Source organism: Muscardinus avellanarius, assembly GCF_963383645.1.
Source record: "Muscardinus avellanarius genome assembly, chromosome: 5".
NCBI classification, from domain to species: Eukaryota; Metazoa; Chordata; class Mammalia; order Rodentia; family Gliridae; genus Muscardinus; species Muscardinus avellanarius.
Window position 1 is genome coordinate 79921334 of NC_137790.1, and position 16566 is coordinate 79937899.

Below are 16566 nucleotides of genomic sequence, written 5' to 3' on the forward strand. Positions count from 1 at the left end.
GCAATTGTTTTTCCTTTGTAGCACAGTTTGATGGTATAATTCATTGGCACTTACCTTTGCTTTTATTGTATAACAATTCATGACCATTTATTATATTTACAATGGCCATGTGTTATAGTTTTCTTGATCTGGCCCAATTTAAATATTCCAGCTTAAGTGATGTTTCAGTGAAATTATTAAGGGCTTTCTTTTTACTTTCAAAACTTTCTTTGTTTTGTGATAAACTATATGGTCACCTTACTTATAAATTATCAGAAGGTTTAAGCCACAGAAGAGAAGAATCATGACTTGCTCATCTCTTTCCATATAGCCTTAATAACATAAGTAGATAATTTGATGAATAAATAACTAATCATATCTATCTACCTACCTACCTATTATATCTAAAATAGGCCAATCTGTGTTCTTTTCTTTTTATTTTTCAGCTTGTTCTTTACTAAAGTGTAGGTATTTGTAGAAGTGTTGTGTGCCTGCTCTGGACACTGTTTGGCATGTTGTCTAGAGGATACAAATGCTCCATAAGGGCTTGTCACCTTATTTCATGAACTTTTTTTGTTTTCTTTTTAGTGCCTGCACAGTACAAAATCAAAGTACCTCAAAGTTAACCATTGTCCCAACCACTCCAGAAAAAATTGGAAGTAATGGTGCCTTTGCAAGTTTTGAGAACACTACTGTATGGTTCTTGGGAACAATCAACTGTATAATTGTGGCTCTCATATTCTCTAAAGGAAAACCCTTTAGGCAGCCCACCTACACAAACTGTGAGTAGAATAGTTTGGGATCAGAGGTAAGGGATATGGCATGCCCAGGTCATTCAGAAAGCAACTGGCAAGGGAAATCTTACCCCATATCTTCTGACTTCTACTCCAGAACTCTGTACAATGCATTGTACAGCCTCACCCTTATGGTTCTTTGCTCCTTCCAATGGTTTATATATCTGCCTTTAGAATAGTACTACACTGTTTCAATTATTGTAGCTTTATATGGTTTGAAATCAGAAAATATATATCTTCTAGCTTTATTCTTTTTCAAGATCGTTATGGGTATTTAGAGTCCATATTCCATATTAGGATAGAGTTTTTTTCTGAAAAATAAATATATAAATATATGATAGTTTCACCTAAAAAAATAGAAAAAAATATTCTCTCCTAAGAAAGAAAGTAAAAAGAAATATTGAAATGTTATCTTTAAGTCATCAAAAGCTTGGTATCAGACAAATGAAACTGTCATGTGAGATTATCATTTTTAATTTTGGATAAATTGCTATAATACTAGATGTCAATCACTAAGCCAAGCATGGGAGGGAGGGATGGGGAGAGAATGGGATGGGGATCGGGTGGGGGCTGACTGGGCGATGTGTGCATGTATGTCTACAAAAGTTTGTATCCCACTATGATGTATGAATACAGTGCACCAATAAATAAAAAAAAATAAAAATAAATAAATAAAACTGCATCAAATACTAGGGGTTCTTTCTCCATCCCATTCCTTCACCAAGACATTTGTTTTTAGGTATCTTTTTTTTTTTGGTATCATTCCAGATTGCAAAGATCAATTTATTTATTTTTTTTACTTGTCAGTACTTGTTGGAATTCTTTCTGGGAGAGGTAGAGTGAAGTATCACAATACTCACTTGGAATCTGTCTCCTATCACAAAGATAATGGTCATGATGGCATTGTGTTGTAGAAGGTGGGGAGTGGGTGTAGCCTGGAGTATAGAGGATTGTGGGGGTCTTGGCTGAAGTACTTCTATCTTTTTACATCCTGGAGTAGGAAGGTGTGCTAGGAGAAGTGGGTGACTTGTTTAGTCCCTGGAACATTGATTTGCATACCATCATTACTCTTCTGATTGAAAAAAATTTAGAAGTACAAGTTGAAGTATCAGTATCCTCATAAAAATTTGTTTGTTCAAGGAAAATTATTATGCCCTTCTGCTTGAGATGAGGATGCATCAACTGTTGACCACTACATAATTGCAGTTTTAAAGTGTGTTTATTTACAGCCTTCCTTTTTTTCAGAAAAATGATTTGAGGCAGATGATTTGTGTTAAAGTGAGCCAGATACTTCAAAGAATTTATTGAAAATATATTTTGTCAATGTTATTCTATATATATTTACCATTTTTATTAATTGAAACTTATGCATGTGAAAATTACCAGTTGCTTCAAGGACATGCTTAGAAATTATGGAGGTGAGAACCATTGCATAGAAATGAGTGTTTTCCATATATTATGCTGTATTTGGATGTACAAATCAAGTAAATTTAATCAGTGTTAATCTAGAATATGCCTGTCAATAGACATAACACTTCATACTCTGATTTCTCAAAGTGATAATTTGTGTTCTTGTTTTCCCAGATGTATTCGTCCTTGTGCTGATTATGCAGCTGGGTGTGTGTCTATTCATTCTATTTGCTGATATTCCAGAATTGTATAGGTATTTGGATGTAAGTCTCATCCCCGGGGATATGATGATATTTTACAGTTTTGTTGTACCCAATTTTATAAAGCAAGTCACAATTTCAATTGACATGGATTCTTAACACCAATTATTTAATTTTTAAATGGCAGAGTTTTTATACCTATTTTTTTGTTTAAGCTAATCAGGAAGTGAAATACCATCTAGTCTGGATTTCCTGAGACTAATGACAGCCTTTGATGTCAGTTCTCACTGCCATAATCCAAAGCCACTGACCACACAACTTAGAAGAAGGGTCATGTTTTTTCTCACAGTTTTGGATATTTGGGAGTTCAATCCATGTCCAGCTGGGCAGGCAGAGCTTAGGGCATGGAAACAGGAAGTAAAAAGAGGAAGAGAGCACAAAGGCTCTCTATTCCTCATATCATGGAGGTCAAAGCTAAGAAGAGAGAGAAAGTGTTCTGCTCCCATATCATGGAGGCCAGAGAAAGAAAGAGCAAGCAAAGGGATTCAAAGACAATCCCTAAGCCACAACCCCAAGGACTCACCTTCTCTAGCCATACCCAATTGACCTAGGTTACCACCCAGAAAATCCATCGTACTGATAGGATTACAACCTTCATGACTTCACTTGTATCAACCCTGAACATTGATACATGAGCTCACCAGGGGATATTCTATATCAAACCATAAGAAAGACTATCGAACATTTTTATTTTGAAATATCACCTGTAAGATTAGAAAAAAATTATTTATACAGTTTATCTCTCAAATGTGAGAGAATTTCTTCCTAAGTGCTTCTGTTTTGAAGCTGTTTGAAACAGTTTTGCCAGTAACATTTTTTTGATTGAGTCTTAAATCTATATTTATATTTTTACCTCTTTAAACTATCAATGTCTTAACAGTTATTCTCTTTTCTAAAGCTTTTTGATGTAAATAACACCAGTTTAAAAACTAAAAACCTCTGCCAGGCATAGAGGCGTACGCTTGTAATCCCCGCGCTTGGGAGGTGGAGGCAGGATGATCGCACAGGTTCTAAGGCAGCCGCGCTGGCTTAAGACACCCTGTTTACAAATAAAAATATAAAAAATGGGTCTGGGAGTGAAGCCTGGAGGTAGAAGGGCTTCCAGGAAACCCAGTAACATATACATACAAAAAAAAAAAAAAACAAAAAACTAAAAACCTCTTAATCTTTAAAAATAATAATGCTAAATATTGGTTTTCTATAAAATAAATTGTGTTAATTTTATGCTATTTTTAATGCAGTACCAATAAAATTGGCTGTTCGGGCAGTTTTAATTACTATCTTAAAAAAACATTTTTTTGTATTTTCTTATCAATATCTGAAAACTTATTCAAAGAGTCACACCCTACTTCATGCTCTTTTTTACATTTTGTAATATTGAGACAACTTTAAAACTCTGCAAGATAGCATAATTTTACATATTTGTACAAGGGGAAATATAATATTTTGGTTCCTCCAACTTATTCTACTTTTGAGTTAAAATATAATCATTACTAAATGAATTTTATATCAATAAGCACAATATATAAATGGTGAATAAAATAACTGAGCTTTTAAAAATGTATATAAATTAAAGTATATGTGAATAAGTTAAAAAGGCAAAATCAGTTAAAAGCAAAAAGGCAAAATAAGAGCTAACTTTTGAATTGTGTACTAATTATACCTAGTTTTGAGTCTGACTCCAGTTCACTGCCAATGGTGAACTGGAGTGAGCTCTGATTGTTATATATTCTGTTCCTAAATTCAGACAAGCACTTAGAACATATGGTACTCTTGAAACCAGCAATACCCTCACAAACCCACAGTGAAAGTGGAAATTCTAAGAAATATCTGCATTTGTTTCTTTGTTTTTATAATTTCATTATTTTAGTTAGTAGTATATTTACCATTGTTGTTAAGTATCATCATTTATTGGAAACATTTGATGTGTGTATATATATATATATATATATTGCCGGGGTCCAGCACTAGCAAGAGTCGAGGTTCGTGTGTTGGTGAGAGAAAGCCGAGGTCGATAAGAGAAGAACTGCCACACGAGATCAGATTCAAGCTTCTCCATTTTACTCAGGATTTGTTACAATTTTTATATTTTCTTTTTTGGCAGAAAAGCAAGGGCATAGCCATGCAAGCAGGATCTCCAAGAACAGGAAAAGTTTTATTTTTTATAGAGTTTAGGGCAAGGGTACCAGACATTTAAATAATCATAGTATGCTTTGTCTCACTTCACAAGGCTGACTCAAACTTAATCTTATACATTGGCCCAAGCTAAGGTCAGTTTGAGCTTAATGTTTGGCCCAAACTTTATCCTTGGGAAAAAATCTTTGCTCCCTGAGTTTCTCACAAGCCACTGCCCATCAGTTTTAGTTATAATGCTTATACATTAAATTCCAATTATACATATTAATCCAAATAATTCTAAAATAATTTTTTGAAGAAAGGAATGCTAGACATACTTCATGGGGGATCTATGCTGTTGCGGATCCTCTGATTGAGCTTTCTCAAGATCTGCATGAGATGCTGTAGCAATATATATACTTTACCTACCAGTTAAAACTTGTAACTCCTCCAGAGGTTAAGGATAAAATGTATTGGTTTAGTAACACTCTTTAGTATATATGGACTCATACAGAGAGGCTGGGTGCTCTGGGACAACAAAGCAGGGAATGTATTTGGTTGGAGGAAGCCTGTGTAGAGTCATTCCCGGTATGACTAGAATGGATCCTACAAAAATTAATGTTTCCTTTAAAGTTATTATGTTTCTTTTGTTATGTGAAATATGGATTCATTTAAGCAAATATAGAGTATTTGGCAAGGAAAATTATAACATTATTCACTTTATTCTTCCATCTTTTAAAATCCATGTATTATAAATGCACATTGACTAATTTATGAAGTTTATTTTATTTTAAATGGAATCACACTGTTTTGCAACCTAGATACTACTCACTTTAAAAAAAAGCTGTCATATTTTTTTAAATAGGGTGTACAGTCACATGGTTTAAGATTTAAACATTAAAATAGAGTAAGAATTTCTCTTCCATCCTAGATCCCCTCTAGAGGCAACTGATATACCAGTTTAATTTAGTACTTTCACGCTTATTTTATACATATGTGCAGAAGCATATCTGATGTGCATATCTTCTTTTCCATTTTTATACAAATAGTAGCAAGTTACATTTGTTCACTATTCTGAGATGTTGACATCAAAGAGGGATGAGTTATGCAAGAAATTTATTGCAGGAGATGCCTGTGGAGTAGGAAAGAAGAAGGCCAGGAAAGGTGGAGGAGACATCATGCGGGAATATGGGTCTGCCCCTGTGAATGAGAGATGGAAGGAAGAAAGGAAGGAAGGAGGGGATGGAGGAAGGGAGAAAGGGAGGGAGGAAGGGGGAGTTTCAGCCTTCAGTGCAGTTTTGAGGAAGTCAAGCCAAGGTTGCCTATCAGGAGTGATAGGAGTGTCAGGAATGAGTCTCATGGGATCCATGTTGTCCTTATTTATCTGCCATGAGCAGCCCATGAGACATTGGCTTTCAGCCCATGGGACTTGGACATGGTGCTGAATTCTGAGCACAGTAGTTGATGAATCCTTCATTTATCTTCTCAGCAGCAGGAGGTTTGGATGGAGCATCTTCATGGCTGCCATAACCACATACATAGTCCTACATTTTGCTTCTTTCAGATAACTATGTATTTTGACAATTGTTTCAGGTTAAAACCCAAATTTTCATCATTCTTTTTAATGATAACATACTATTTATTATGTATAAGCTTTATATTATATGGAATACATTATATAATCATAATTTATATGTAGTCCCTTACTGATACACATTTAGGTGGTCTACAATTTTTTTTTACTATTGCAAGAATGTAGTAAAATAATACTGTTCATGTATCATTCTAGTCATGCACAAATATATCTCTGGGATAACTTGTAGATGGATTTGAATTGTGTGTGTGTGTGTGTGTGTGTGTGTGTGTGTGTGTGGTGTTAGGAATGGAATCCAAGTGCTCTATCAGTGACCTATATCCTTATCCCTGGATTTGAAATTTTAATTTTGAGAGCATGGTTCTCAATGGTGTTATATCACTTTTTACTCCCGTCAGTGTATGAGGCAATGTACAAAACTGGTTGGTACAGCAGAGAACACTTGGCATTTTTTCATTCATTCATTCAACTCATTCAGTCATTAATTCACTCACTTATTAATTAATTAATTCAGCATACATACATAGCAGACACTATTCTTGGGAAGAAGTTGGGAAGGACACTGAAAAAATGGGAAAAGAGACAGGTAATGACAGGCTTGATTTCATCCCCACATACTCCTTTGGCAAGTACCCTTGCAAGAGCACAGTCCTGAGGGTGAGGCTCTGACCCAGTGCCCAAAGGCAGGACTTGGCTGAGGAGAGATATGGCCCCAGTGAGAGGAGGGCTGTGCTGTCCACGTGGAGGTTTGACACATACACCCTCGGAATTGCTTGGGAATGAAGCCACATTCCTACCTTCCCTCTGAAAAGCAAAGCAAAGCAGGCAGACAAAAATGTTTTGTTATTCTTTATTTTATTGCCAAATGACAAAAGTTATTTTAGGAAATTTATAAATTATAGAGAAAAGAAAGAAGCAAACCATATCATTGGAATTATTGAAAATAATCCTTTCATACTTTTTCCCACATGTATATCCAGAGAAATCTTTACACATATACGTGTGCATGTATATATGTAATATGTATGTACATGCATGCCACACATGTGATTTATAACCTACCAAAATGCACTCGGTGAGGATATGAACATTTTTCAGCATATACGTGTTCACAGGCTAACTGAGTTTCTTCCCCTGCCAGCTGCTCTGCACTCCTGTCCTGTGGAGGGTCTACATCCTCGTCATGCTCAGCTCCAATTTCATCGTGTCCCTGGTTGTGGAGGTAAGTGTCCCCAGGCTGCTGGTGCATGAGTGGTGAGAGAGTGTTTCAGGAGTCTAAAAACATCAGCTTTAGTGGGAAAGGGCTCAACAGTGCCAGGGGCCCCTTTATTTCCTATGATGAACGGTATATTGTTCTCTAAGTTCCAAACAAGTCAGTACATTTTTGTAAAGTGGATCTAGGGAGAATGGAAGTATGATTTTTAAGGTTTTATTCATCTCCAACATCCCCAGATAGAGATCCAACAGATGCATATTTCCTTCCTTCCTTCCTTCCTTCCTCCCTCCCTCCCTCCATCCCTCCCTTCCTTCATTGTATTTATTGTACAATGCACATTTTTTTGGTGGTACTGGGTATGGAACCCTTCTACCTCTGGGCTACACTCCCAGACCTATTTTACATTTCATTTGGAAACAGGGTCTCTTATCCCAGTGAGGATGGCTGCGATCCTCCTATCTCCGCCTCCCAAGCGCGGGGATTACAAGGGTGCACCACAACACCTGGCTACAATGCGCATTTTAAAGATAAGATATGAATTATATACTATGAAACACACCCTTTTACAGTACACAGCTCAGTGGTATTTAGTATATTTGCTGAGTTGTGAAGCCACCAACACTACCTAATTTCAGAACATTTTTGTCACCCCAAAATAAATCCCATACCCATTAGCCATGACTCTTCAATTTCCCTCCTCTTATCCCTCACAACCACTTATCTACTTTCTGTCTCTATGGATTTTGTCTCTTCTGTGTGTTTCATATAAATTAAGTCATCCAGTATGTGCTTTTTTGTATCTGGCTTATTTCACTTAACAGTTTGCATCATTTTGACTTTATGGATAGGAAATGAGATCCATAATGAGCTTTCCTGCTTTTATTCTGCAGTGCCCATTTGCTCCTTTTTCTCAGTGAATTGAGCTGAGGCTCCTCCTTTTTATCTCTGCATGGTTCACTCTCTCTTCCCTTTGGGCTGTTAGACACAGTCTCCCTTCTGCAAAGCCTGCTGCTGGGTAAGAGGCACCTCCTAAAAGGCGTCCATGAAGGAGAAGTGTGATGTGGGAGTCCATCTGTCTCCATGCATGCTCTGAATCGAAAACTAGCTTGTTTTGGCAAGTGGGGCATTTGTGATGGGCTGTGAGCACCTTGCAGCCTGGCTTCCCTGCAGTACAATTTCAGCAGGAGCTCGGTAAACTTTCCTTACGAGCACAGTCTGCACAGGAGCTGGTGACAGAATAGAACACTGGATTGAGGTACAGGAGCTTCTCTCTGTACACTAAGCCAGGATTTCTCAAATATGAGGATGCATTGGAATCACCTGGAGGCATAGATCCTTGAGCTGTACTCCCAGCTTAATGTCTGACTCATTAAGTCTGCGTTTCTAACACGTTGTCAGGTGATTCTAACGTGGCTGGATCAGGAAGCACATTGTAAGGAGCACTATGCTGAACTCTGTGATCTCCAAAGCAACCAAAAAACTTGAAGAGAACTAAGCTTGTAGAAGTCCTCAGATCGAGTTGCAGAAGGATAATCTTACATGCATATCTTGCCCTTGTGCCTTACAGTAGCTCTCCACTGGGTACACCTTTCCCCATATTGAAGTTCTACTCAATTCTCTATGGCACAGCTACAGTACTGCCCTCTTTATGAATCTTTCTGGATCCCTGGATCCACTAGGCAAATAAAGAAACTCAACTAAAGGTAGCTTAAATAATAAAGCTATTTCTTAACTCAAAAAGAAGATCAGTGGTACATGGCTTCAGGATTCAGTGGTGGTGTTAGCTACTTGTTTTCTTTTCCCTCTCTCCTGCTATCTACAGATGTGGCCTTTCCTGCATGTATTTGTGGCTTATAGTACCCAGATAGCTCCCACATAGCCGCATGGTGTGTTTGTTTTTATCCAGGAAGAAAATAGAAGAAAAGTCACCAACAAGGTTTTGATCATTCAAGTCTGACTTTTTTTCAATCAGGAAACAAAACTTTTCTGCAGCCCACCAGCAAGCAGACCTCCTCTTGTCTCATTGGTTAGAGCTGCCTTGTTGTCATCCTGAGTAGAAAAGGAATCTGGGAAAGGAAACCCTTGCCAAAAGTTAGACAGACTGACTTAGAAAGACTGGCTTAGCTGGTTTCTCTCCTACGCCCCCCTTTTAGGTGGGCAGGGGAGAGTTGGGAGGAATGAGCTATCGGGTAGTCGAGTGTCAAAGTCTCCCATAGTTCCCTGGCAGGAAGCCCTTCTTGTTGACATGTCTGTACTGAGTAATCTGCTTGCGTGTGGGTCTGGGTCCAGCACTCTCTTCCTGTCTGGCTTTGGGCAGGTTACTCCACTACTTTGGGTCTGTTTCCTACTCTGTAAAATGGTACCAATAATCATACCTTGATTCATAACATTATTGAAGTCTGAAATGTGAACAGTGAAGAACAAATAGTAGGTATTTAAAAATATCGGCCATCATTAAATTATCTTTTATGGCTCTAACCATTTCTTACTTTGTATCTACAAATCTTCAGTCATTCCTTTATTTTCTTGGTTCTTTCCACAAGCACTTGTTGACCCTGTGCTGTGTTCTAGGGTACTATGCTAAGGGGAGAAGGATTACTGAAGAGTAGAACCCACAATCTACAAGGAGAAAGAGAACAATTGCTAGAGTTACTTGTGCATTAATTTCTATCTTGCCTTCTATTAAAGTATGCTGTTAAGAATAAGTAAAGTTAGTCACCATTGTACCTAAAACCCTGAGTCTGAGTAAATATTTATTTGCTTATTAAATGTAAGAAGTGTTCTTTCTCACCCCCAGCAAGTGAGCAGTGTGATTTGGTGCCTATGAAAGGTAAAGTTTCTTTGTTTCTCATGTTGAGTGAGAAATAGAGGTATGCACATGGATGTTTAGTGTGGATTTCAGTAGCTCCTAAATTAAAAAGTAGCACTGAAGGATACTAGCTCCCACCTCAGTTTCCCCTTCTGTACTCACAGATGCTCAGTTATCCCCTTTTCCTGCCTTGGGCAGATGCTCAGGAAGCCATTTGTGTCTAAGGTAAAGGTAATTGCAATTGAGAATTATGAACACTAAGTTTTCCTGCCTTGTGTGGTGAGCCTAACAGAATAGGCAAAGAGCCACACTGTCCTGGACACAGCAAGATACTGTTCCTTGGATGTGTCAGAAGCTAATAAGGGTTCCTCAGATGGGCTATCCTAACTCCCTATTGCCTGGCCAGCCTTCAGTAAAAAAACTCTAGAGACTTTTTTGAAGGGTAGGCATGAAGGATGGCTGGCCTCCTTTTACATAGTTCTTAATAATGCCTGGTTTGCTGAATTTGAACTCAAACCCTCATCCTAACCCTGTCTCTAACCCAATCTTACAGCAGCAAAGAAAAAAAAAAGCAGGTTTGAAGAAGCCTACAATGCTAAGTTTCACTCTCTTCCTGCTGAGAGGTCCAGGAGAGCTCATGTGGGTAGCTTTGCTAATTCCCATCTTTTTAAAAATAATGTGTGTGTGTGTGTGTGTGTGTGTGTGTGTGTGTGTGTGTGTGTGGTGTGCATGTGTGTGTGCATGTTTGTGTATGTGTAGGTATATAAGTACATATGAATTATTTGGGTAGCCAGTCAGAAAAGCTCACGTGGTGAAGATGTTTTCAAGACATGGAATCTTACCAAGAGTTTCCCATTGTTTCTAGCTCTGCATTTAATTTACAATGTAGAGTGACAGGACAGATCACACCTCAGTGTCTCAGTGTCCCCTTCCAGGGAAGCAAAGTGATATAAGTCATCACACTTGTAGAATGAGAAAAGCTTCAGACAAGGTAGAGAGCACTGAAGTTCCTCTCTCTCTCTCTCTCCCTCTTCCTATGTGTGTTGTTTTGTTTGATTTGTTTTGTTTGAAGGCCTGCTAAGGTTTCTTGGAGTTAAATTAGATACTAATGTTCCTGCTTATCCCAGCTCTAAAGAGAACCACAGTTCTGATTAATAAGGAAGACAAAACCCTTGTTGTAGGAAAGTGGTATAACAGGTCCAACTGGGTGAGCCCTGAGGTTTGCAAGAGGCAGATGATGGTAAAGTTCCTTGTAAAAGCCTACAGAATTAACTGTTTCAGTTTAGCAAAGATAATCATCTTTCAATTTATCAAAGATAATAATCTTTGCTAAATTGGTGGACATCAAAATCAGCTCTAATTCTATGGACCCCTTGGCTCCTGGTTTCTTTCATAATAACATCTAAGAAGCTCAATATTTATGACCAAATGTGATAAAAATGGAAAATTAATATGCTAACCTCTCATGCACTCTGCTTTTCTTGGAGTTAACTTAGATACTAATGTTCCTGCTTATCCCAACTCTAAAGAGAACCATAGTTCTCTTTAGAATTACTCTCAGGGTAAGTTAGAAAGTTAGAATAATTTTCAGGGTAAATTGTACCCTGGGTTCTGTTCAAGGCTCAGCCTAACTTTTGAAATAAAGTGGCAGTCCAAAATGTTTTCAAAGAGATGTAACTTCTGTAATTTATTTATTTATTTTTATTTTTATGTGGAACATATTGAAAATGGCACGCATTCAGACTGTGCTTGGTACCCTTCCCCCCCACTTCCCCTTCCCCCCTCCCAACAATGAGTGTCCAGGTTACCATGCTATATTTCTAGTTTTACACAAATTCGGATGTAGCTCCTTTATTAATCAACCTCAGCCTTCTTCCTCTCCTATCCTTCCATTCTAGCTTTGATGAGGTTTCTCCTCCATTGTCTGGAGTCCCTCTGGTATCCCTAATATTCCCTAGTTTGAGCATATTACAGAAAACATAAGTCCCTTCTCTTTCTGTGCCTGGCTGATCTCACTTAACATAATGTTCTCCAGGTCTTTCCATCTTCTTGCGAATGACACAATTTTGTTCTTCTTTATAGCTGAGCAGAATTCCATAACTTCTGTAATTTAAAGAATGTATCTCAAAGAAGGTGAAGGATGGTGTGTGTGAACAGGGCCTCAGTGAAACGGGGGTTTCTTGAGAGGAAACCCGGCGAGTTCTTGTCTATGGTGAGCAGAGAATGACACCCGCAGACCTCAGGAAGGGGAGTAAAAGGTTTATTGAAAGCAGCAGGGAATGGAGGGAGGATGGCAGAACACCCCAAAAGGGGCTGGAACTCTGGGTTCAGCAGCTGCCTTCAGGACAATACTTGAGAGTAGCCCAAGCCAAATTGCCTTCAGGCACAGGCTGCTTTTTTCCAGAGTCCACGCGATCTGCCAGAAGGGAATAGAGAAAAGTGGCCGAATACCCCAAAGGGGCGGTCGGAACTCCGGGGTTCAGTAACTGCCTTCAGGGTCACTACCCGAGTGTCGCCCGAGCCAAGTGCCCATCAGTTGCAAACTACTTTCTCCCAGAGTCCACGCGATCTGCCAGAAAAGAGGTGCAGGTCACCCCTAGGGGCCTGGCCAGTCTTGATGTCCAGCAGAGGCCTTCATGTCACTACTCGAGAGTCGCCCGAGCCACGTGCCTTCAGATGCACTCTGCCTTCTCTCAGGGCCAACACGACCTGCGAGAGAGAGAACAGCTCCCCAAAAGGGGAGGGGGTCCAGAGAGGGAAAGTCCCCAATTTGTCATCCAGTCAGTCAAGGCCTGACCGCTTGCTAGTCCGCTTTTGGTTAGGGTGACTTTTGGGATTCCAAGGAGAATTTGCATAGGGTATTTGCAAGTCCTTTGATGGGTCTCATCTCCTTTCATTCAGTAGGAGTGTCCACTTGCTCTGTGCTGGCTCCTGGGTTGGTTGATTAGTAAACAGATGGCTTTGTGAAGCTCTGGCCTTCTTATCTCTGAGCCTTTGGAATTTCAGGTATTTGTTGCCCCTCAGGAAACTCAGGAAACTCAGAAAATGAACTTTTTTCTACTGAGGCCTTTTCCCTATCTGCCTATTTCCTTTCTACCTCCTCAACAGTGTGCAGCCACTTGTTAAGTGAGTAGTTCAGAAGGGTGGGAAAGGGTAAGAGCTATGCCCTGCCCTGCCCTGCATTGTAAGGGGAGTTATATAATCCTTACAACAAACATAAGGAGAGGATTATTATTTCTAACCACTGAAACTAGGATAGGCCCATGTGTTAGAGCTGGGGACTGACTTCAGATCTGTCCAATTCCAAGACTGAGGTTTACATTCCAGTTTCATTGATTTGTATTCTTTTTTTTTTTTTTTTTTTTAGATACTGGGGATTGAACCTCTGGGCATTCTACCTCTGAGGTACATCCCCCGCCCTGTTTTTTTATTCTTTATTTTGAAACAGTCTCACTGAGTTGCAGAGGCCTCACTAAGTAGCTGAGGCTCTTCCTGAACCGTGATCCTCCTGTCTCAGCCTCCTAAATGCTGGGATTACAAGTGTGTGCCACCATGCCTGGTCATTCATTTGTATTCTTGACAAGATAGTGATGTGCTGGGGTATACAAAAAACACATTTTATACATGCTACCTCTTTCTATAGGGTCAATTCTATTTGGTGGTAAGTAATTTTATAAAATATTATTGTATATTAAATCAAATTTGTAGGTAGTCATAGCATATAGAATTATTTATTCATTTATTCATTTATTTATTTATTTTGGTATTGGAGATTGAATCCAGGGGTGTTCTACCTTTGAGATACACCCCAATCATTCTTATTTTTTATTTTGAAACAGAGTCTCGCTAAGTTGCTAAGGGTTTCACTAAACTCTTGAGGCTGGCCTCAAGCCTACAAACCTCCTGCCTCAGCTTTCCAAGTACTGGGATCAAAGTCATGTGCCACCATGCTAGGCAGAGTATAGAATATTTAGATTATTTCAAATTTAATTTAAATGTGAGATTCAAAAGAAATTTTATCTTTGAGGCAGGACAGTTCCAGCTTGACTCTCAGGTCCTGGAAACTATGTTCTTTCTTTTTCCAGAAGAGTTATATAAGTAGAAAAGTTTGAGAAGCCAAGACCTCGCCCATGAAACCACTTTACATTCATTTAGGGCCAAAGTCCTTTTTGTCAAGAAGGATGGAGACAGCCATCGCGACAGTGTCTGTGGAGTGCTGTAGCCTTAGAGCCTTTGACCCATGATAGTAAACAGTAACTCTTTCATTTTGCAGGAGGCTATTATTGAAAACCGAGCTCTGTGGACGGCAATCAAAAGATGTTTTGGCTATCGTTCAAAAAGCCAGTATCGGATATGGCAAAAGAACTTGGCAAATGACTCCAGCTGGCCCCCTCTGAACCAGATCTCCTACTCTGATGTGTCGGGGTGCGGCAGGGGGGTGTCCTACAGCAATCCCGTGTTCGAGAGCAATGAGGAACAGCTTTGAAGAAAATGTGATTTACAAGTTGATATCACAGAGACATGATGACATAAAGGGACCCTTTTCAGTGATGTTAAGTTAACAAGACCCTGAAATGTCAGCTGGAGTTTGGGGATACCTATCAAATTATGGTGACAAATTAAAGTCTATTAGATTAAATACTTTTACAGGCGAGAACACTGCCCCATAAGAGTGCTTTCCTCTTGGCGTCTGAAAGTATTGGATGAATCTAGTGAACCACAAATGGGCCAAGGATTGCAGTGGGCCAAGGGATTGACAGGTGAAAGGAGAAAAATATGTAATCTTTCTTCTTAGGCTAATTCTTTCCTTTTTTTTGGTTTTAGTGAGTTAAGGGGAAGTCATACTATATATACTCAAAGTTGTAACATGTTAAAAATCATTTTTTACTTCACTGATGGAAAAACTACTGCATGGGAATCATCATATCTGTTTTTACTGTCTGGCTTCCTCTCCTTAGTGGTCCTTTTCTTTCTATTCTGGCCTTCCCCTCGGTGTTATTAAGGATAGGTTTAGCCTATGCAGCAGTGATAAACAAGCCCCATATATAGATGCCTTCACACACTACAGCATCTTTCTTGCTCCAGGTAACTTAGAACAACTGTCCTTAGAGTGGTAACTGTTTCACCTGATGACTGAAGTCCCCACCAGGACTTCATGTTTATGTGACAGGGGAAGGAAGACACTAAAGAGCAAGTGTATGTGTGTGTGGGGGGGCTTTTCTTCCTTTTCCCCAAAGCAGCATACGTCTCTGCCCCACCCTGGTTTCATTAGCCTGCAATTTGTACAAGCAGCTAGGAGGTGCAGGCTCCTGTATCTAGGGGAGCTTCATGGGCATGCGACCCAAAACTACACAGGAACCTCATTTAGAAGGGTCTTATACTTGGTTTAATGCTTTGCTATTTTTGTCTTGTAATTTTTGAGCAAAAATCTTCCCGTTTTTGTTTTGCACTGGGCCCCACAAATACAATTCTGGCTCTCATTCAAAAGGAAAAAAAAAAAAAAAAAAGGAAAGCAGTCCATCAAATTGCACTAGTTTAGTCCACTAAACTGCTTGTCTCCTAGCTTGTGGCCTTCCTGATGTTGGGGGAACCTTTAGTCTGACATGCCCAGCTTTCCCAGCTTTCCTTCCTCAGCTCTATTATTTTTGAGAAATTTTAGTCTCCTACATTTGGTATCACATGTCATTGTTGATGTAAGTCTTCTCACAACCTACACATTTGTTAGGACTTCAGTCTCTGGAAAACTAAAATTTCTTTTATTTGATCTCTATTACAACTTTCTCATGTTAAATTAATTCAGCACAGAAAACCGAAGGTTTCTGTTAGGTCAGCAGATAACACAGAAATCCAGGAGAACATCCACAAATAGCATTTTAGAGCGAAAGAACAATTTTCATTATAAACACAAAATCCTAAGTGAATGTTCTGAGCAAGGATCAGTGTTCTGGCCCTGATAGGCTTTATCTCAATAGTGCCTGCGAGCACTCCTGATGCTGGGAACGTCCTGTCTGCTAATCACAAGGGTATCTGTTGCTTCTGTTCCTGATTTTAAGACAAGACATGAAGCTATTTCCATTTTCCAAGTCTGCAGAGTCAGTCTTTCTTGGCACAGAGAACAGTTTCCTTTTGCAAAGGCAGCCTCAGGGGTGATATGATAGCTTTGGATGTCTTTTTCTAAAACTGGTGGCTTTTCCCAGTTTTTCAAAGTGGAGAGTTCTGGGCAGAGGCAAGCTGGAGGTGGCCTAAAACCTAGGCATGAGCAAGAATGGCCTGTGAAGTGGCTACTTAAACAGGGCACTCACTGAGAGCTTTTCCCTCCACTTACTCATTGTAGCTACACGATTCCTCAGTACATAGACCAGGAAGGGCTATCATCCTTACCATACAGA

At 39.2% G+C, this 16566-nt stretch overlaps 1 protein-coding gene across 2 annotated transcripts in view; it reads left to right on the plus strand.

The window, feature by feature from the left end:
- Positions 1 to 14663, plus strand: part of ATP13A4 (ATPase 13A4) — a gene marked incomplete at both ends in the record, with an annotated part of 172667 nt that extends 158004 nt beyond the window's left edge. For both annotated transcript variants that reach the window (XM_080695812.1, XM_080695813.1), the window contains 4 exons: positions 568 to 761; positions 2358 to 2446; positions 7294 to 7374; positions 14451 to 14663. In XM_080695812.1, coding sequence (XP_080551938.1) covers positions 568 to 761; positions 2358 to 2446; positions 7294 to 7374; positions 14451 to 14663 — 577 coding nt within the window. The remainder of the gene's footprint in view (positions 1 to 567; positions 762 to 2357; positions 2447 to 7293; positions 7375 to 14450) is intronic.
- Positions 14664 to 16566: the final 1903 nt, after the last annotated feature.